The sequence below is a fragment of the Amblyomma americanum genome, chromosome 11 (genome assembly GCF_052857255.1).
Source record: "Amblyomma americanum isolate KBUSLIRL-KWMA chromosome 11, ASM5285725v1, whole genome shotgun sequence".
In the NCBI taxonomy this organism is placed as follows: domain Eukaryota; kingdom Metazoa; phylum Arthropoda; class Arachnida; order Ixodida; family Ixodidae; genus Amblyomma; species Amblyomma americanum.
Genome location: NC_135507.1, coordinates 111,802,240 through 111,825,462, shown reverse-complemented (window position 1 = coordinate 111,825,462; position 23,223 = coordinate 111,802,240). Strand labels below are relative to the sequence as shown.

The following is a 23,223-nucleotide window of genomic DNA, read 5'->3' as shown; positions in this document are numbered from 1 at the left end:
GAAAAAGCAGAACTGAATTTACAAAAGAACAAACTTTGCGCTACTTTACTCATCGACCGGGCAGGTTAGTGCCTAAGTAGCATCACATTACATGCTAAGCATGGAGCCCCAGCTCAGACTGGACTGCATCCGTTTACATGTGCTTTTAAGCACTTGATTAACAAAGGACTAAGGGCGGTCATTTCCAGTGGCCCGCCCAAAGCATCAATTCTCCAATCCAAAATAACATGCGAGATGGGGACCACCCCTTGGGCTGGGCTTAGCCTCGACCCCAGAGTCTGTTAACAATACAGACTAAATAAACAACAAAACGCCACCACTCTCTCTCAAGTGAGAGTATACACAGGCTCTCTCTTCGGAGCTAATTCACTAGCGCCTGTCTTTCCACATTCTTGGCGAGTACTGCCTGTCCGCCATGACAGGTGTCCGTCGCGGCCCTTCTGGGAAGCTGTGGGTGCCTTCCCGGCGATAGCCCACGACAAAGGGGGGGGAGGGAAAAAATGTCGTCTTCGCGGTTTCGCATAGCGTCGGCTGTGGTACGGCGCGCTCTGGCCCGCTGACAGCTCCCTTGTCCTGGAATGTAACCGGAAATTGGGGAGGATAAAGCCTGTTTCCCCGGGGCGGCGGCGGGACCGGTTTTTCTGGTCGTCACTCAAAGAGCATGGCTGGGTAATTGATGATGCCGCTGTCACGGGTCTCCGTCTATGCCGCGCCGTCGAACGTGGATCCTCGTAGCACACACGGAATGTCACATACTTTTAACGAAGTGTGGCTTTCTGGCGTCATGCCGGGAGACTGGAAGCATTCTATTGTGGTTCCAATACCCAAGTCAGGTCAGCCTCCAGTATCTCTCTCGGCTCTTCGTCCAATTTCCCTTACCCCTACCATCTGCAAGCTTTATGAAAACATTCTAGCCGCACGCTTATCATGGTGGCTGGAATCCCATGATTGTTACCAAGATTCCCAAATTGGTTTCCGCCCACAAATTGGGACGGAGGACGGCCTTGCTACTTTGGCTGCTGACGTGCTTGACCACTCTCCACAGAGTCACCTTGTACGAACCGTAATCGCTACAGACATAACAAAGGCATATGATAACATCCTTCACTCTGCCATTCTTGCCTCCCTTCAAACTCTTGGTCTCCCTCACCGGTTCCTCCTCTCCATTCACGCCTTTTTAGCAAATCGAACCTTCAGCTTGCGTTTATTCGGAAAGCCCTTTGGTAACTTTACTTCCAATAGAGGAGTGCCGCAGGGTTCCGTTCTCGCCCCGACATTATTTAATGTGGCTTTAATTCCTCTTGTTCGAGCCCTAGAGACCATCCCTTCTATCCGCATGCTTGCATATGCCGATGATATCATTTTGTGGTGTTGTCAAGATGCGTCTATTCATCAGTCGGTCCTTCAACACGCGCTGGATGTATTGACATCTCGCCTCCCACCTCTGGGTCTAACACTCTCTCCTACTAAATCATGTTTCATTCGAATTGGAAATAAAGCCGCCTTACGGAAAGCTCCCCCTTTAAATTTTACGGTACATAATTCTCTGATTCCTCAGGTAGAAACTGTTCGTATTCTTGGTCTTCTCCTCCATACATCTGGCCCGCAAGGGCACCTTGTGTAACGAGGTGTTGGTGCTTGGCGCCACCACGGACCCTTAGCCCCCATACCGAAGCTGTCATCCGTACCGTGGCGATAGGTTGAAAGGTAGAGGGAAGAAACCTTGAACGGTGGCGGTCGAGGAAGTGGTCAATCCTCGGCCGATGGGCTCCTCGTCTGTCTACCAGGGGGGGAGACCCGGGACCTTCCTCTGTGTATAAGGGTGAATCAGAGGCGACAAAGTATTTGGAACCCTTAGCCAGTACATGCCGTATGGAAAAATTTTCAAAAAAATCTGATCGGCTCCCAAAAAGGAGTCGCACCGATGCGAAACAATTGATGCCACAGAAACCAGAAACGTTTCCGAAGTTTTTCATGGTTCACTCAAACACTGATGAACCGGTAGCCAACCTGTCTGCATTTGTCATCGCCAACACCCTAAAAAGCTGTGTAGGCAAAAACTACAAAGCAAAAAAGCAGCGAACCGGAGATCTCCTTGTAGAAATAAACACAAAAGAACAGAGCGCGAAACTGATGTCTTTACAGAATCTTGGAGAAATGAGCGTACAGGTAACCCCGCACCGCACCCTGAACCACTCAAAGGGCGTCATATCTGAATATGAACTCCTACAGAGTACGGATCCGGAAATGGAAGAAGAACTAGCTGAACAAGGAGTAATAGCAGCCCGACGAATAACCATCCGGAGAAATAATGCTGAAATCAAGACAAAACACATCGTCCTGACTTTCAATAGTACAACTCTCCCTGATTCCATCCACGCCGCATACCTCCATTGTAAAGTCCGCCCATACATACCAAATCCGAGACGATGTTTCAAGTGCCAGCGCTTTGGACACAGCATGTTGGCTTCCCGGGGCAAACCCACGTGTGTCACATGCGCAGAAGACGCACATACAGAAGAATGATGCGAACGCACTCCAAAATGCATCAACTGCAATGCCGCACATGGCGCGTACTCCAGGTCGTGCCCAGTTTGGAAAACAGAAAAACAAATCATAACTTTGAAGACCACAGAAAACCTGTCCTACTTTGAAGCAAAAAAACGCGTCTCTTTCCAACAGAAAGGGACATACTCCGAAGCGGTGACGCGGGGACCGCCGCCGCCCTCGGTTTCTGTCGGCACACAGGTCGATCCGAAGGACCTGGGGTCGACAACCAAGTCCCCACCACAGAAGTCAATGACACAGTCCACAGGGCTGAAAATTTCGCGGGAAGACCACGCGATCCTCGCCGGAGGCCCTCAGGCCCTACTTTCAGCAGTGGCATCCTCGGCGATAGACACCCAGAACAGCTATGCTGAACTGGACCTGTCGCCCCACCCCTATAAGAAGGCAACTACTGGCCCAAAAGACTCTGCCGCTGGAGCAGGGCCTGGTTCAGCGGTGCCAGCAAAAAAGACGAATGCGAAGGCCACGGGCCATCGCAACCAAGAAGCATCCTCCACGTCCACCGTGGAGGAGATGGATGTCAGCGAAAGTCCGCGGACATCTAAAATACACGCATCCGCGGAATCTCCGCAGAAATCCGGCGCCACGAAAGTGGCGATGGATACAACTCCTAGTTCGCCACCGCTGCAGCGGCGGCGAGACTCCCTAGAGAAAAAAGGGAAACCACGAATCACTGCTCCTGAAAATAAGTGACTTTCCCCAATCCCCAACTTATCACAATGGCATATCTAATACAATGGAACTGTAGAGGTCTACACAGAAACTACACAGACATAACCGATATGCTCAAAACAATGGCACCTACAGCTGTGTGCCTGCAAGAAACGAACCTTGGGCCACAGCACACAAACATCTTAAAGAAATATAATATTTTCCGGAAAGACCGAGAACAAGCTAGCCGACTCTCAGGAGGCGTCGCTATCATTACGCAAAGCGATGTCCCTGCAAGAGAGGTATCATTAAAGACGAACTTAGAAGCGGTCGCAGTAAACATCATTAGCCATAAAACAATAACAATATGTTCTGTGTACATACCACCACACAACACAATTACTAAGCATGACCTAGAAGAACTTCTGGGACCGTTGCCTGAGCCATGTCATAATTGGGGATTTTAACGCACACTCCTCATTCTGGGGAAGTGAGCATACTGATTCCAGGGGTCAGCTCATCGAGGATTTTATTCTTTCAAATAGCATATGTTTAATGAACACTGGAAAAGCAACGTACTGCTGCCCCAGCTCTGGAAAAATGACCTGCCTAGATTTAGCGTTTGCATCACCATCGGTTTTTAATGATTTTATTTGGGATGTTTTAGACGACCCTCGGGGAAGTGATCACTTACCTACAGTTTTAAAGCTAACATCAGCTACATCCATCATGCCTACGAAGCCACGGCGATGGAAAATTCACCTCGCCGATTGGGCACTTTTCAGAACGAAGGCCACACTAGAAAAAGAATATGCCGAAACCCTTACTATAGAAGAACTAAATGAAAAATTTGTCACATGCTTAATATCTGCAGCAATAGAAGCCATCCCACAAACGTCTGAAATTGCACGAAAAACACATAAAGTTTGGTGGTCAAACGAATGCTCATCGGCTAAAAAGCAGCAAAACAAGGCTTGGGGCAACCTTCGCAGATATCCCACTGCAGGAAACTTGCTCATCTTCAAAAGGGCTAGAGCCAAAGCACGATACATCAGACGCAACACAGAAAGGGCATCATGGCAACAGTACATATCCTCCATAAACAGCTCAATAACATCCAAGAAAATGTGGGAGCAGGTGCGGAAATTCACTGGAAATTTTACTCCATTCACATTTCCAATGCTAACAACACCCGGTACTCAAACAACATTAGAAGAACAGGCCAACATATTGGGTGAGCATTTTTCCACAGTTTCAAGCTCATCCAACTATACACAAACATTTCAAAAGCACAAAACAATAGTAGAAAAACAAAAACTTCCCTTTGGAACATGCATACACGAAGACTACAATCAGGTTATTACAATGCAGGAACTAAACACAGTACTAACATCCGGTAAAATGACAGCACCAGGCCCAGACAATATACATTATGTCATGCTTGCTCACCTCTCTGAGACTGCCATAGAGGCTCTTCTAAAATTTTTCAATAAAATATGGATGAGTGGAGAAATCCCCCAAGCACGGAAAGAAGCAATCATAGTACCCTTCCTAAAACCTGGCAAGCCACCAACTACTCCCACCAGTTACAGGCCAATAGCACTCACTAGCTGTATAGCAAAATCATTCGAAAGCATTCTAAACATCAGACTAACCTTCATACTTCAGTCCCGGCAACTTTTAGATATACACCAGTGCGGTTTTAAAAAGACATGTTCCACAACCGATCACATCGTTCGCTTTGAGAACACAGTTCGGGAAGCGTTCATCCACAACCAGCACTGTATCGGGGTCTTCTTCGACATGGAGAAGGCTTACGATACCACGTGGAGGTTCGGTATCCTCCGTGACCTAGCGGACCTAGGTATCCGCGGCAGGATGCTGAGCTGTTTGAATGACTTCCTAACCAACCGCACGTTCCGAGTCCGCCTAGGTGCAACCTTCTCCAACACTTTTACACAAGAAACTGGCGTACCCCAGGGGTGCATCCTCAGCACGACCTTATTCATCATCAAAATGAACTCAATAGGAAAAGTAATCCCAAAATCCATAATGTACTCTGTTTACGTAGACGACCTCCAAATAGCATGCACGTCATCCAGCATACCCACCTGTGAGCGACAGATACAAATAACAATAAATAAACTGGCTACCTGGGCAGATAGAAACGGATTTAGATTTTCCCCTCAGAAAACAGTAGCGGTTCGGTTCTCTTTGAGACGAGGCCTACAGGCCAACCCCACAATATATCTAAACCAAACCCAATTACCTGTCAAACAAGAGCATAAATTTCTAGGGATAACTTTCGATAAAAAGCTCACTTTCTTGCCACATATAAACACCTTAAAGAAAAAAGCTTCCCAAGCCCTCAATGTGCTAAAACTACTGTCAAGAAAACGCTGGGGATCTGATAGGGCATGCCTATTACATGTATATCGTTCTCTGGTTCGCTCTAAGTTAGACTATGGGTGCATAGTATATGGCTCAGCAAGACCGTCCTACATAAAACGACTAGATCCTATCCACAATCTTGGTTTAAGGTTGTCTTCTGGTGCTTACAGAACTTCACCAATAGCAAGTCTGTATGTGGAAACGAATGAACCTTCCTTAGAAAATCGAAGAACTGCACTAACTTGTACATACATCCTCAAAATCCTTTCTCACCCCAAACATCTCTGTTACTCAATCGTCACGAAATGCCCATCCAGAATACTCTTCAACAACAAGCCTCACGCAATTAAGCCGTTGCTCTTGCGCTTCGAAGAAAAATGCCAAGCACTAAACATACTAAATGAAATTAAAAATATTGCCCCAAGATGCGAAGCGCTACCACCGTGGTACACTCTTCCCACAGTGTGTGACGTCACACTAACACGCCTCAGGAAAACTTGTACACCACACGACCAGATAATACAAGAATATCTAGCACTACAAGAAAAATACAGAAATTACACTCCATTTTATACTGACGGGTCAAAAACTCATGCTCATGTAGGAAGCGCAGTAATACAAGGAAAAAATGAAAATGCAGTACGACTTCCCTCATGTGCTACAGTTTTCACCGCGGAGTGTTATGCTATTAGTGTTGCGGTGCAGAAAATAACAATTGAAAACATCAAAAACAGCATCATCTATACAGATTCACTGAGCGTCCTTACAGCATTAAACTCTAAAAATGCCACGGAGCCACTGATTGGAAGCATCATACATAATATAGTAAAGGTCACAACACAAAAACATGTTATAAAATTGTGCTGGGTTCCCAGTCACGTTGGCATTCAGGACAATGAGAGAGCCGACATGTGTGCTGCACAAACCAGAACCATGGAAATAAAACATGTGAATTTGCCTCCTAGGGATTACATGAAGTTAGTGCATAGCAGACTAAGAGACAAGTGGCAAGCTCCTTGGGAAAATGAAGGACACAACAAGCTGCATACCATAAAGCCCATTATAAAAGAATGGAAATCATGCCACCATAAAGAGCGTTTTATCGAAGTAATTTTATGTCGTTTACGCATAGGTCACACACACATCACCCATAACTTCTTATTAACAAAAAAAGACAAACCTGTGTGTGAAATGTGTGGTGAAGAGCTCACAGTAAATCACATTTTAATTTCTTGTTCGCATCTCGAAGAACTTAGAAAAAAAGTTTTTACGGTATTTTACAATGAACACATTCCATTTCATCCCGCATTGCTTTTAGGCGAGCAAACACTCGTCGAATTTTCACTTGTTTGTAAGTTTCTAAAGAAAGCCAGTGTTTTAAATATATTATAATGTAACCTCTGTACACTTGACATAGCATCATCTAACCTTGTGTTTGGCGCATGATAGCCATAGTTGCTTATGCGCCATAAAACCCCATACAACAACAACCATACATCTGGGACTGGCACCCCGTGGCTGACAGCCACCCGTAAATCGGCTCACGCTACTCTAGGTCTGATTCGTCGCATAGCTATGCGCTCTGGTGGCGCACGTGCTTATATGGCCCGCCAGCTTGTGCGCTCTATCCTTCAGCCACGGATAGTATATCAGGCTCAATTTCAACGTCTCACCCGCAGACAGTGGGACTCCCTTGAAGCTATCAATCGTGAGGCTATGCGCGTCATAACATATCTGCCTCGTTTAACACCCATACCTGTGCTACAGGAGTTCGCCCAACTTAATACACTCAGTGAAATCATCGACCAACGGGTGGCAAATAGAGCTCGAAAACAGTCTCTCAAACTTCATCGTTTAAAGACACTTCCACCGTGGTCCTATTGCCAGCTCACTGACAATCGCCCTACTGTTTCCCCGTCGGTAACAGCTGCGTATCTGCCTGAAGGGTGCATATTATACACGGATGCATCTCATTCTGCAGAGAGGGGAGTTACTGCTGTGTATAGTCCATCTCATCCGCATCTCAACTCTCGCGCGACGTATACTGCGGATACGTGCACTCCCCTGGCATTGGAACTTCAAGCCATTTACAATGCTATTGTTTGCCTTCCGCTCGTTCCAACATTCAATGCAGTTCACATTTACACCGACTCCCTCGCCGCCCTTAAACAGCTTAAGGCTGTTCGACGAACGTTCCAGATTTCACAATCTATTCATGTGCTCTGCGCAAAGTATCCATGTCCTGTGCGCATACACTGGATTCGCGGCCATGCCCAGGATCCACATAACATTCAAGCGGATGCTATGACTCATCTTCATACATTAGACGATCCGCCACCTTCCCCTCTTCCCCCAGATCCGTTCCTGCCCCACGTTTCCGATTCCGAAGTTCTGCGCCAGCGAACACGCGCTCTAATTCCTCCGTGTTCGCACCCACTCCCCCGTAGTCTTACTCGGCAGGAGGAGGTATCCGTGCGCCGGATTCGGGCAGGGGCGGCTCTGACACCATCTGTCCGTCATCGGTGGCGTGCCAAAGATCTGCCACTACCTGACAGGTGCCCTCACTGTAGCGCTGCACCGGACATATGTGATGTGCGGCACTTGTTGTGGACGTGCCCAGCGACGGCTGCTATCAGAAAACGGCTCCTCAGGGAGGTGGGCCTGCGGTGGAACCGCGAAAGTGACTTCGTGAAGTGGACAATGGACAACCGTTTCATTAACAACCTCTGCGACTACCTCAGCGCAACGGTTCTACACTCCTTTTAACTTTCAATCCCGTGCATTCCTTCCCCCCTTTCCTTTTTTCAACTTATGCCTCATGGCACACTTCTCGAATAAAAAAAAAACTTCAGCAATGGTGCGCAAGTCGCGCGCTAATTGCATTTGAAAACCGTCGTCGTCAACACCCTTCAAAATGGGTTTAATCTTGTCAGCTTCTGACATGCTGAGGTTGACACACTTGCATAGGTCAAGGACATGTTCTATGTAACTGGTGAAGCTTTCGCCTACCTGCTGAGACCGTTCGGGCAAGCGTTGTTCGGCGCCAAGTTTCCGGGCAGCAGGACGACTGAAGACTGCGGAGAAGGTTGTCTTGAAAGCAGTCCAAGTACGGATGTCCACCTCGTGGTTCCCATACCACAGGTTAGCCAACCGTGTGAGATGAAAAATTGGCTGTGGTTTACCTCTGGTTAAACCTGGTTGAATTGCAAAAACTTGCTTAGTTTCGCCTAAGAATTCAACTGTTCCGAAGCAGTAGAGCAACTAGATTAAGATATAGACTCTTCGTCGGTAACTTACATGGCGACACTGATCAACCAACGCGTAGCGCACCGCTATATATCCCAGTGAAGCCGCCACGGAGCGAGCGCAAGGCGAGGAAGTCGTCATATCAACGGAGAGACCACCTGCTAGGCGCGGCGCCGGCTCGGGGGCCACGGCACACGCGACGAGCGGCTCCCTTCTAGCTGCGGCGGGGAGCAAGCTGACGTCACGCGTCGTCACAGCAACGGAGAGAGCTGACGTCACACCACCTGCCAAGCGCAGCGCCGGCTCTGGCGTACGGCATACGCGACGGGCGGTTAGACCTAGCATTGTATTGCTTCTGCACTAAAAATTGGCTGTGGTTTCATCGTCATCATCATCAGCCTTACTACATCCACTGCACGGCAAAGGCCTCTCCCATGTCTCTCCAATTAACCCTGTTCTTTGCCAGCTGCATCCACCCTTTGCCTGCAAACTTCTTAATCTCATCCGCACGCCTAACCTTCTGCCGCCCCCTACTACGCTTACTTTCTCTTGGAATCCACTCCGTTACCCTTAAGGACCAGCGGTTACCTTGCCTTCGCATTACATGCCCTGCCCAAGCCCATTTCTTCTTATTAAATTTTGACTTGAATGTCATTTACACGCGTTTGTTCCCTCACCCACTCTGCCCGCTTCCGGTCTCTTAACGTAACACCTATCATTTTTATTTCCATGGCTCGCTACGTTGTTCTCAACTTATGCCGAACTCTTTTCGTTAGCCTCCACGTTTCTGCCCCGTAGATGAGTACCGGTAAGATACAGCTGTTGTACACTTTTCTCTTGAGGGAAATTGGTAAACTGCCACTCATGATCTGAGAGAACCTGCCATATGCGCTCCACCCCATTCTTATCCTTGTAGTTATTTCCCTGTCATGATCCGGATCAGCTGTTACTACCTGCCGTAAGTAGACGTATTCCTTCACAACTTCCAGGCTCTCGCTGCCAATTGTGAACTGCTGTTCCCTTGCTAGACTGTTGAACATTATCTTGGTTTTTTGCATGTTAATTTTTAGACCCAGCGTTCTGCTTTGCCTGTCTAGCTCATTGATCATGATTTGCAGTTCACCTCCTGATTCACTCAGCAAGGCAATGCCATCAGCAAATGGCATTGCCTGACGCCCTTCGTTATTAGAATTTTATTGTTGACTTTATGGAAGACTATAGTAGCTGTGCAGTTGCTATATATATCTTCCAGTATTTTGACATAAGGCTCTTCTGCCCCCTGATTACGCAATGCCCTAATTGCGAAACGTTCGTTTCCTCGGCACGTCGTCTACGCAGTGCCTCATTCAGACGCTCTCGAGAACTCAAACCGGTCTCTTCCGCAGTTGAAGAGTCACTCCGGAACGTGGCACGACTTCTTCTAGCCGCATATTCGTTACGACGCTTCTCGAGTCGTGCGGCGCGTTCTTCTGGCATCTCTTGAGCGCGTTGTCTCTTCCTCGATTCGTTTTGTCGTTGCGTCTTTTTCGCGCTCTCCTTAACGACTACAATACACTGAGGCGAAGCGCACACACACACACACACACACACACACACACACGCACACACGCGCACACATACATACATACATACATACATACATACATACATACATACATACATACATACATACATACATACATACATACATACATACATACATACATACATACATACATACATACATACATACATACATACATACATACATACATATATATATTAAGGAAGCGAACAGTCAAATCAATGTGCATAGAGGAAATTTCTTTTTTTTAATATGTAGTGCTAATCAGTTTTTTAAAAGGAAATCACTTATAAAGCAGCAGAAAAAACAACCATGCCGCCGGTGGGATCAGAACCCACGACCTCCGAATATCGCGTCCGGTGCTCTTACCAACTGAGCTACGGCGACGGCTGTGCAATCTGCTGCTTTCGTGGGTATTTTTTGCGTGTAAGCGAACCTTGAGAGTGTTCACCAGCGCCACCCTCGTCCAAAGCGGTGGACGTAGCACGTCCTGTTATACCGCAAGTGTGACGTAGAACGTCTTCTAACGGCGAGGGCGGAAACTGTGCGAGAGCCCTCTTATGCTACCTATGCCATCAAGACTGCCAGAACCGATACCCCCGTCAAGCTACTAACAGACAAGGCAAATGAAGTGAGGGGCTCGTTTGACAAACATATTAAGGAAGCGAACAGTCACCGAAATCAAGGTGCATAGGGGAATGTTTCTTTTTTTAATATCTAGTGCCAATCAATTAGTTTTTTTAAAAGAAAATTACTTATAAAGCAGCAGAAGAAACAACCATGCCGCCGGTGGGATCCGAACCCACGACCTCCGAATATCGCGTCCGGTGCTCTTACCAACTGAGCTACGGCGACGGCTGTCCAATCAGCTGCTTTCGCGGGTATTTATTTTTTGCGTGTAAGCGAACCTTGAGAGTGTTCACCAGCGCCACCCTCGTCCATAGCGGTGGACGTAGCACGTCCTGTAATACCGCAAGTGTGACGTAGAGCGCCATCTAACGGCGAGGGCGGAAACTGTGCGAGAGCCCTCTTATGCTACCTATGGCTTCAAGACTGCCAGAACCGCGACCCCCGTCAAGCTATTAACAGGCAAGGCAAATTGGTATATATATATATATATATATATATATATATATATATATATATATATATATATATATATATATATATATAGGAGGTGTCGCCTGCGAGGCGACACCTCCTCTGCCCTTACCCCAGCGGAGCACATCTGGAGGAGCGAGCGGTGATGGCAGCGGCGTCGATGGCGGCGCCATCTGTTGGAGCGCGGCTGCGGTGTTGCTAGGCAACGGCGGCTCAAGGTTGATCGTGGGCCACGGCATATGACATACGGCTCCCTACATACGGTATACGGCATACGGCGGGACGAGCCGGAATGTCTCGCTGGATGGAGTAGTAAAGCTTTCGCTTTAAAAATTACATTATTTGGTTCTGTCGCATCATCTCACTTGTTGTAAAAGCTCACCCGCTCGTAAGACGTGAGCCAATCTTCGACATCCTGCTCATCGGTTCCGCTGAAGACAGCCGGGTCCCATTGGCGAAGGCAGCCGGCGCAGGTAACAGCTGGGCCCACTTGCACGGTTTGATGTCGAACGTCGTTAGGCATCGCAGGTGGCAGAAGAGTACGGTTGCGCAATACCGGGGCTGTAACACCGCATTTCCACCAAAAGTAAGGCGGGGGTTTATTGAAAGGAGTTTATTGAACAGTCCAAGGGCAACCAGATTGGGTACAGACACTCGTGGCGATAACAATACGGCTGACGCGCACGGCCATCTTCTATGTCATGAGTCATCTGGTTGGTCTTTGTCAGCTTCTTCTTTACAGTCTATTTGTTTATTTGTTATCTGCCTAAGAAATCTAAGAAAGAACACACCTCGTCGCTCTTAGGGAGCATGCTTCGGATGTACTACTGGCGAAAAAACTTTCCGGGACGCGGGACAAAACTTTCTTGGACGTTTATTGCAGCTCCATGTACCTCGCTATTTAGTCGCCTGATATTGTATGAAGGCATTGAAGGCCTAAATGCTCCGTCTCTTCACAATATCAGGCGACTGGGTAGCGAGGTAAAGCTGCAATAAAAGTTTTTCCTAGAACTTGCGTCCCGGAAACTTTTGTCCCCTGTTTTATGCAAAAGAAAATGATAAGTTTGCACCATCGCCAGATGACCTGGGCAATGCTGGAATGTATCAGCTCTTATCTAGCTATCTTGTGGATAGGACAGCTTAGTCAGTCGCGCTGTCATAGATGTAGGTATGTTCTCTTATAAAAAATTCAGTGGGGCACTTTGTTGACTTAAAGTGCGGCAAAGGGAAAGCTTTTAGCGCAGTGTTGATGCGTGTGTCACATCGCACTTGTGTCACACCACACATCACACTTGCATTTGCCCGTGTTCTGAGACTTCACTGAAGCGAGTCCTAGGAGGCAGGTTGCGCGGCACCCGACGCGGTCTCGAGACAGCTGCGAGGAGTATGGCGCGGGCGTGGCGCATGCGCCGGTGGTACCTTGCGCATGCGCAGTGAACTACCATTGTGCAACATGGCCTCCGAGATCACCACACCGCGCTACCATTTGGGGAATCTCCGAGGCCATGGGCGCACGGACGGATGGACGGATGCAGCATGAGCCATTAAAGTTTCGCGAGAAGGCGTCGCAGGCAGTTACTAAGAACTTTAACAAGACTAGATTGAAACCATTCAAAGTTAAACAAGCTGAACCTGCTAGAAGAGATGGATCTTGAAACCTTGCACAGCCTAGTGATGGGCATTAAGCCTGACGCCCTGACCATATTCTTTTCTGCTAAGACGCATAATGCCTTGTGCCCTCTACGAACAATAGTCACCGAAAAGGCAGTTTGCAAGCACCACTCAGCACATACCTTTTGAAGCACCTCAACAGCCTCACGCCCGAAGACCCATACAAGGTTCAGTGTTGGCAGATGTGGTAGCTGTGCTGCAAGGAAGAGACCTGGGTGCCAATTTTCGCATTTCGATAAACATTGAAGGGCTGTTTTACACCGTTCCGCATGACGAACTTTTTCGCGCGGTCAACGAATTAATCGATCTGTCCGGTGCAGTGCCTTTTCAAAACCTTTGTGGTGTATCCAAAGAAAGTTTTTTCAGAACTTTTGAGGTTTTACCTTTGCTCTACCATTGTAAAATTTGAAACAAACTTGTACATCCAGAAGCGGGGCATCTGCATTGGTTCGTGTGTTGCGCCCATTCTATGTGAAATATTCATGGCTAGGTTTGACCGCCAGCTTGAGCTTCAGCTTGACGCCACCAACGTCGGTGTCAAAAACGTGCTTAGATATGTAGATGATTTCTTAGTGCTGATTAATGTTGACCGCGAAGCGATTCGTGACAGTGTCGCCGGGGAAGTACTGGAAAATTTCAAGCAATACTCCCAGTCCTTAAATTTTACTCTTTACAGCAGCATGCGCTGACCATCCAGTTTTTAGACTTGCAGCTTTCTTTTCAAGTCAGTGAACATGTGTGCTCGGCGTATGTGCCGCGTCCAAGGAAGGCCATTTTACCGTTCTCATCGTCACACTCGAAACTACTAAAGAGAAGCGTCGCGTTGACATTTACGAGGTCAGCCCTGTTAAAGTCGTGCCAACACAAAACTGCGGAAGGCTTCCAGGCCCTGGTTAATAAGTTGGAACAGGCCGGCTTTCCACCCCCCCCCCCCCCCTCCAGGCAGTGGCTGAATCGCTGATGTGGAAGCTGCGGGACAAGACGCGCGGGCGGAAGCAAGCGGCCCCCCTTGACAATGGCCAGCTAGAGGTTACGCCCTGTGTGCATAAAATGGCACATAATCTGTAGAAGGTGGCTGCTAAGCAGGGAATCCGTCTTGTGTGTTCTCCGCCCCCTGCAAGTTGTCTCAACTTTGCAGGCGTGTGGCGGACGATCCGTGCAGCGCCGCTTGCACCAACCACTAAGCACGAGAGCCAGTACGTGCATTGCTCCACTGATGTGGTGTAGCAGTTTGCTACAGTATGGTAGAGTTTACGTTGGCCAAACTGGCCAATGTATCAATGATAGGCTGCGGCAGCATTTCCTCTCTCTGGAGCTAATTTCCCCTGACATTGCAGCGAATGCTATGGTTACCCCAAGCTTTCAAACAATTATCGTAGGAGGGGGAAAGTCTAGAATTGAGCGGGAGATTTTAGAAGCAGCACACATGCGCAAACTTGACCTTGACACCTGTGTAAGTGAGCCTTCTCTGGCTCTCCTAGATAAGAAGACCCGGTTTTTCATTAACAAGTGATAGTTGTGTCACCAGTTTACGGTTGTTTTTCTGTTGTCATCTGTGATTTTACCACGTGTTATTCTTGTGTTTCTTATTATTCCAAGGCTTTTCACGCGCAGACGCAATGTTTTGCTGCTATGTGTTTCTTCATAATAAACGTCGATTGCTAGTTACCGCTTGTCCTGTCCACCTCGTCTTAGGTCCTGTCCTGAAATCGCGGCTCTTTTACCTTTTAATTTGTACCGTTGGTTTGTTCAAACTTAAAAGCTGCCGACGCTCTGCTTTTTAGCTTTGTTTTCTGATTCAAGACGCGACTAGATTTATCCTGATTGATCGCATCCAGGCGCAGCCGATTCTACGTTGTTCCCGAATGTTGTAACTTTGCACGCCGTATCTCTAATGCTCGCTATCAGCTTTAAATTGAGCACGGCCGAGAGCGGCGGGCATTCTGCTCGACGACCGCAGAGCACGCTTGTTGCTTTCGCCGCCGCCGAGTCATTCAGTTCATTGTGGCCTCTGGTCAGCCCAATAAAATGTTTCTTTTCTAAGCCTTCCTTCGCTGTCTTCTTCACTGCCTGGACTGGCGTCAGCAATAAGCAACAATGCACAACACCGAAATAGTCACAACTCCTCCTTCTCCTCCTCTTTCTGGTCCAGTTGTCTAGCGTTGCTTAAATTTTCTTGTCTCCATGGGACACCAAGTCGCCCAATCTGCCTTCCTTCTACAATTGCTAGAAACAGGAGCATTTTCGGGAAAAAAATAGTAATATAGGCTGACAGATTATAATATAGGTATAGGCTGACAATATAGGTATAGGCTGACAGACGATAGGGAACCTGTTAGCTAGGAGAGCGAAGACGGGACAATGCCTTCATGCGCGAAATAGAATACAACGCAGGTAAAATGTCTCAATTTCGCACCAACTGAGAGCAGGGAGGGGAAAAATACCTCAAAATGGGGGAGAGAGAGAGAGAAAAAACGTTTAGTGCATAGAATGTTTGGGTGGGCCCTCATTCCAGGAGCCGATTGGCTCTTGCCGCCGCTCTTGCCCGGTTCAACAGCGAAAGCTGGTCCTCCGAAGAACGGATATCCACCACCTTTTGTGGGTGTGCCCGGCGCTGAAGCCGACGAGAATTCGGCTCCTGGCGGCGGTGGGTCCCTCACCGGACAATCCGTATTCCTATATTGCCTGGACACAGGGTCCATACCATCGTTCACTACTTGATTTCTTTAGATCAGCCCACCTTTTTTTCGTTTATTTAAGCATCCTACTCATCTCTGATTTCATAACCTTTATGCCCTGAGCCAATAAACTTCGCTTGAAAAAAAACAAAACGGGAGTCGCTGCGTTCCTCGGATATCTTCGTCGTTCTATTCAGCGTTGGCGGCAATATGATAAAATTTTGCTCGATGCCAAGCCATGTTGGAGTAGGCGGGAAGGAAAGAGCTGATTCAAGAGCTGCACAAGCTCCCAGTCGTGAAATCAAGAAAGTCAGCCGGAGACTGCACAAAATGACTGCACTCAGAGACTGCACAAAATTAATCCACAAAAAGTTGACGGCTAAATGGCATGAAACCTGGGACAGTGAAGTAAATAGCAAACTGCACTTCGTAAACCCCATACTGGGTGAATGAAAAACTTGTAGCACCAGGAAAGTTCGATAGCATTAATTTTATGCCGCCTCCGGTTTGGACATACACACCTTACACAGAATTTCCTACTGGCAAAACAAGAGACACCTGTCTGTGAAATATATGGACATGAACTTAGTTAATTACATTTTATTCTCAATGGCGAAACTGGAAAAGTACGTTACTCAATTTTATAACGAATGCATTCCTTTTCACCCAACAATTTTGAGGGGACAATGCAATTGTTGATCTGTCTTACTAAGATCTATGTACAAACGTTAGCGCAAAATAAGACAGATTCACAAGAAAGGTGGACAAGACAACGCGCGTTGTCTTGTCCACCTTTCTTGTGCATGTGTCTTATTTTGCTCTAACGTTTGTACATAGAGCTATGCACCAACTAGCCCAGCAACAAGTGTTACTTGAGTGCCTTACTAAGAGAAGCAGGTTTTCTTGACCAACTCTAAACTCGTACCCACTGCTTTGCTTAATTTTTTTTGTGCACCTCAGCCGCTTTCTCGTTCCTAAGAAGAAGGCTGAGGTCTTTAATTGGTTTGAAGCCGCGAGATTCTTGCCCAGCCAGCGATATCCGCTGAGGTTACCCGACCTTCTTTAGAGCTTCTACTACTAGGCATTTCTAAAAATATAGTCTCCCCTCACTAGTACGTTGTACGAACTAACTTATTAGGCCCATTACGCCAGCGATATTTTCCGTATTTTTGCAAACTTCTGCAAAAAAAAAAGTTTTCCTATGCCTTGAGCTTGGCATAGCCTCAGATGATTATGCGCCACTAAACCCAACACCAAATCTATTTTACAATGAACACATCCCTTTCCATCCCACCTTGCTGCTAGGGAACAATTCGCTTGTGGAAATTTTATTTGTTTTCAGTTTCTTAAAGGAAGCAAGGATCCTATATAAGTTATATCATGTTAAAACTTCATTGTTTACTTGCTAAACAAACTCATTAAATTTTGCGTTAGCAGGTTTTTAAAAAAAAATTGAAATTCTAACCAAGTGCTTCGATTAATTTGATGATGCATTTCAGCGACTTTCTCATTACTGACAGGAAGGCTGAGGACTGTATTTCATGTTTCCGGAGCCTCGAGATCATTGCCAAGGCAAGGATGGTCGCTGAGGTTTCTCGACCTTCTTTAAAGCCTGTACTGGCAACCATTTCCAAAAATTTTGTTCATATGTCATCGCTAGGTGGTATGAATTCCCCTCTGCACCACCTTTCTTTTTCTCCTTTCATAAAATTTTGCAGAACACATACCTTGACCTTAGCCTTAGATGCTTATGCGCCACTAAACACAACAATCTTGTGTGACTCCGATCTATTGCATATGCCTTGGGCACGTCGCACTGGCTGACCTCCTGCAAGTCTACAACGAACGTGACGCCGTTCCCCCCTCCATCGCTCGACGTTCCCATTCCAGTCACCCCTAGCACTTACCCTGCCGTGACATCATCTGTTCGACCTCTTGCACCTCTTTCTTTCCTCTTTTCATGCGTACCAATCCTCGCTGGGTGATCCTTCAAATGTCAGTCACAGTATCGATCCCATCCACACCTACGACAGCGACCATGTCGCGTATCATCAACGGAGAGTCATGTCGTTACCGAGCAAGTGAAGGACGATAGAGCGCGGGATTACAAAGCCGTCCAACAGCCCACGGTATCGGCGGCTGTGCTGGTTCGAAAGAAAGGCAGCTCCATCCCACTTTGCATCGCTGGTTCGAAAGATAGACAGTTGCATCATATTTTGCGTGGATAATCGCCTCCTGAACACGATAACCCCAAAGGACGTCTGGGATTCGACACGAGTTGAAGGCACCCTTGATTAGGTGCGCTGTAAATATTGGCCCATTTCCATGGCCGAATGCGACCATGAAAAAACAACTTTCGTCACGCCTGACGAATTATATGAATTTAATATGAAACCCAAATGCCACCAAAACGTTCTTACAACTTTGCTACCTAGACGACATCGTCGTGTTCTCGGCCGACTTCACCACACATCTCACTCGCCTGCGCCAAGTGTTGGCCTGCTTCACCACCGCAGGGACTGCAGCTCAATTTGAAGAATGCCACTTCGGCGCTCGCCAACTGACTATACTCGATCCCGTCGTATCCAAAGACGGCATACATCCGGCCAGACTGCACGCAGTCGCCGACTTTCCGAAGCGGTCTACAATGAAAGCGCTGTGGAGTTTTATCCCCCGGCCTGTGTTCGTATTTTCGGCACTCAATCCGAAATTTTACTACCATCATTTCACCTTTTAAAGCGGGCTGCTGGGCTAGTTGGTGATCTTTAGATTCAAAGCACATGGTAAGTAGCGCTAAAGGCAAGGACTGAAGAGAGACGGACACCACGAACGCTAGACATCAACTGGTTTTATTCCAGACAGACACATTCAATATATAGGCAAACATGTACAATAGATCACACCCTAAAGCGCATGTGCAACGGCAACTTCTGGCTCAAGACATGCAATTCTTTGGATGACAAAGATAACGACGGGTTGCTTGCACACAACTGTCATTGCATCTGAATGAGGAAGGCTACCAGTATTTCGCGTTCCTTACAACGTTTGAAATGTGCCGCCGAGTGTCCTGAACCTTATAGTCCCTCGACAGCCAGCTTGTGCTCCATAAGTCGAACACTGATACAACGGCCAGTTTAGCCGATGTAGCAATTCCCGCATGACAGGGACATTCTGTACACCACAGCTGACACACCACCAATGAATGTGCAGCAGAAAGGTAAGATCCGAGTTGTGCTTACTGCACCTGATAAACTCGGAAAAATGTGTATGGCTCTTAATGTTGCTTCAAAAAAGAAAAAAAACCCGTTGCCCGATAAAACATCAAATGCCGTATGTGGCTTGCAGGACCAATGTGGTGTACAGAATTCCCTCGTCAAAAGTCTCGCAAAAGAAAAAGACGGTGCGTTAACAAGAACAGTGGGGATTTCGTGCATACATGCAATGTCACACCGGTTGAAGAAGGTAAGGGCGAGATACGGGGTGAAAGTGGCTTTGACTGCTTAAAATAAGCTGAGCAGTGTCTGCAGTGCAGTAAGGAAGCTCGAGTGCCGCGACGTCCAAGCAAATAACAGGTGCATGATTCCTCACAAAAAAAAAATTGCTCGTCGACTGGTACACCGGAGTGGTATATTCCATCCCGCTTCTTGCGGTAAGACGCACATCGGCCAAACAGGCCGCTGTATAGACGAGCGCCTGTTAGAACACCGCAGACGAGTGGAAGGCGCAGTTTCGTCTAACATTTCTGTGCATTGCGGGAAGTGTAAATATTGTTTCCCCCAGTTGTACAAGACTAATATCTTCTTCAGTCACCCAGATTGGACCTGCAGGGAATTATTTGAAGCATTTCTGATAAGACAGCAGTCAGACACATGTGTCGCTTCGCCTTCTATCATCTCGTCGAAAAAGAGACTCGCGCTCTCGGGGTATGTGATGGCGACCGGGTAATAGGTGGAGCTTGTCATGTTTAGGATCAGTGGCTGGCTCTGTTAAAATGATGCGATTAACCTCCCGCTGCGCGCGCGTACGGTTTTTAGGGGCTATCGCGATTTTATGGTGTTTTTTGGTATTGATTGTTGTGTTTCGGCGCCTATATTGTTACGCGGCGGCCAGCCGATGACAGAGACACGATGATCGATGGCAATGAGATGATTTAAGGGCTGCTGGCGTAGCGCGAGCGCTCCTGCCCTCGCCACTGCACAGTTCGTCGTCTTCTTCGTCACACTACCCGGGGCCACCGAGCGATCGTCCCGATCTGTGACAAAGAGGCGCGCGAAGTGGTTACGGGCTTAAGAGGATGGTTGAACAGGGACGAGAAAGGGGTGAGGTGCTGGCCACCACGATGAATGAGATGGCTGAATGATTCCTAGTCCACGAAGCTTCCGGGCCGCAGGTTGCCAAGAGCCGACGGTCGAGGCCCCAGGACGCGCCGAACTGCCTGGGCAGGAAAACGGTGTCTTCAAATGTAAGCGCCGTCTCGGGTCAGTGGGGTCGATAGGTCAGGTCCTTCGTCGGGTTCCGTTCGTCGTTTTGAGTGGTCTGAGTGGGGGCGGGGAAAACGACAGCGAGGTCAGTTCGGGTCTGAAAGGCTGGGGCACAGCCGAGCGACGCAGGCCAAGAGCTCACGGCCGACGACCACGGCTGACGCAGGACGCCGAAACTCTCCGGACCAGGATGTCGATGATACCCCGCAAGCTCCACCAAGAGAGAGGGTTTATTGGCTTCAAAGGCAGAGAGGTTGGCCTGAAAAAACGGGAAGAGGAGAACAATGAGGGTCACGAAGCTTCCATGCTCCACCAAATGTTACGTGGCGGCCAGCCGAAGAAAGAGACACGATGATTGGTGGCAATGAGCAACTAGCGCTCGTGTCGTCTCTTGCTTCTTCCACTTCGTCCTATGTATCGCGCTGCTTTAGGATGAATCCGTTACAACTTGCCAATTTTTATGTTCTCGTTTTGGATTTTAAATTATTTATCAAAAAATGCAGACCAGCGGTTTGCGCAGGAGAATTTGTTACACCCCGGAAAGATAAATACGGAACACCCTGTATGCACAAAGGTTGCCACCTGCCCACCGCGGCAGGTCGTCTTCACAAGCAGGCTTCAGCATTGCCGAAATCAGTGAGTGGGAATTTTAGCGCTATCTCGCTGAAAACGATAGAATGTCACTCTGACGACACGGTTGTCTCCACCCTGCAAATAGAGGTGTGCGCCGAGGGCAATCGGCGCGCCGCCGCCGATTGTCCTCGCTGCGCCGCTGTTTTCACTCGGCGCGATCGGCGCGCCCTCTAAATATGAATAAATATATATATTTCCCTCCAAATATAGCCGCATTTGAGATTTTGTTTTGTGTTGTTTAATTCCCTGCCTGAGGCAGATAATCATGTGAAGGAGTTGAGCAATGAAGCAACACAAAACAAACAAAAGCAACCTTGCTCTCCGCGGGTCTGCGCATGCGTATCGTTACGAGACAACGCAACGTGGGATTCCGAAACTTCTTCAAAAGCGCAACATGGCGCGGGTGTACTGAGCCGGAGTACGCGGGTTCGAACCCGACCGCGGCGGCCGCGTTTCGATGGAGGCGAAACGCAAAAGGCGTCCGTGTGCTGTGCGATGTCAGTGCACGTTAAAGATCCTCAGCTGCTCGGAATTATTCCGGAGCCCTCCACTACGGCACCTCTTCCTCCTTTCTTCTCTTAGTCCCTCGTTTATCCCTTGCTTTACAGCGCAGTTCGGGTGTCGACCGAGATAAGTGAGACAATTATTGCCCCATTGCCTTCCCTCAAAACTATTTTTTTACAACGAGTAAAACGGTCTCGGAACATCGGAATCACGAGTTGAGGGTCATGGGCACTGTGGCTGCGGATGGAATCGGCGATATGTCCGAAAACGGCACCAAGGCATCATAACATATCTCCGCTGGAAAAATGTTCGCCTGCTGCAAAAAAAAGTATTTAATTGTTTTTATCTTATTCTCGAAAACTGCCGTTAAAAGAAAAGTTACTTTAAACAAATAGTGATTAATATTCAAAAGAAGTGATTTCACAAACTGTCCAGTTGAAAATGTTTGTGTTATAACATCTGCTGATTGGTTGCCTGGTAAAGGGCTGAACCAAGCGAAAGTTGGTCATCGAAGAGGTCTACGCTTTTCACGTAAAGAATAATGTATCAACACTATCTCATTCAGAACAAGTGGAAGTACGATTAACATATCGAGTGTCACGTGCCTCAGTGCCGGCTTAGCAACTATAGATTAATTGGCTTACTGCGCACAATGGAAAAATTTAACAGAGGCATAGCAAAAACAGAAAACAATTTCGTCTACGACGCAGAAAACAAGAAAGGTTCTGCACATTCCTGGAGCAAGAAATATACAAACACAGTCAACATACGCCCTTGAGATATGTTCCTATTTTTTTTTAAATATAGCGCCTGAAGAAACAAAGATTTAGAGAACATTTTGCATTTCTCTCACCCTTCAACCCCTCTGTACTCTGTCCTCTCCGCAGTTAGCACGAAAAGCTCTAAAATTTGAACCAGTTTAGCAAATGAGGCTGTAGGAAAATAGCTTTTTAAATTAGTGGTTTAGCTTTCCACGCCGCTTGCGCCGCCGCCGATGAATACCAGGCGCCGCGCCGCCGACGCCGCCGCTGCCGACTAGAAACGACCGCCACGCCGCCGCTGTTCGAAATCGACGCGGTGCACACCTCAATGGCGAGGCAAGCTGAAAGGACAGCGTCATCCCATTTCGTCCCAGAGTGCCGCTTCTGGGGGGCGTAGTTAAAATTCCCTCAAACGGGGACTCAGGCAAGCTGAGGCCCTCTTTTTGCCGGAAAAACTCCGGTCTGGACCACGCCGAGGCTCAACTGCGGCTGGCTTCGCTGCAGGACGCAGGTGTCGACCAAGTGGGCCTCCCTGATCCTGGTGTCGAGCACCGTGCTGTCGTGGGCCAGCGGCGTGGCTGCCGAGCACCAGCGCAGCCGCGGCCTCTACGTCTGCTTCTCCGTGGCCACCATCATGCTGGGCGTGTTCATCGTGACGTTCAGGATCACCACTGAAGACCAGGTCAGGGCTTCGTCTCTCAGGGCCCGCACTGGCCGGTGGCTCCTTCCGTAAGGGACAGCTGTTCACGGGAGGCATAAGGGCTAGTTGGTCATTGTAACACACACACGAGAGAAGGGAACGGGACAGAGCGCCTGTCCCGTTCACTTCTCTCGTATATGTGTGGTTTTTGGCACCTTTAAATTATAATGGGAAGCACTTCAGGATTTGCCACGCCGCTCAGCGGAGAAAGCAAGAGAGTGGGGCAGGCGGCAAGACGTAGCAGGGTGAGCTTGAGACGGAATACAGAGCCTAC

General features: G+C 48.0%; 1 protein-coding gene across 1 annotated transcript in view; it reads left to right on the top strand.

Annotated features, from left to right (window-relative positions):
* The window catches only part of LOC144111247 (adhesion G-protein coupled receptor D1-like), a 204,423-nt gene that overhangs the window by 98,953 nt on the left and 82,247 nt on the right, over nt 1-23,223 (top strand). Inside the window, exon 6 of the mRNA XM_077644467.1 lies at nt 22,754-22,931. Coding sequence (XP_077500593.1) covers nt 22,754-22,931 — 178 coding nt within the window. The remainder of the gene's footprint in view (nt 1-22,753; nt 22,932-23,223) is intronic.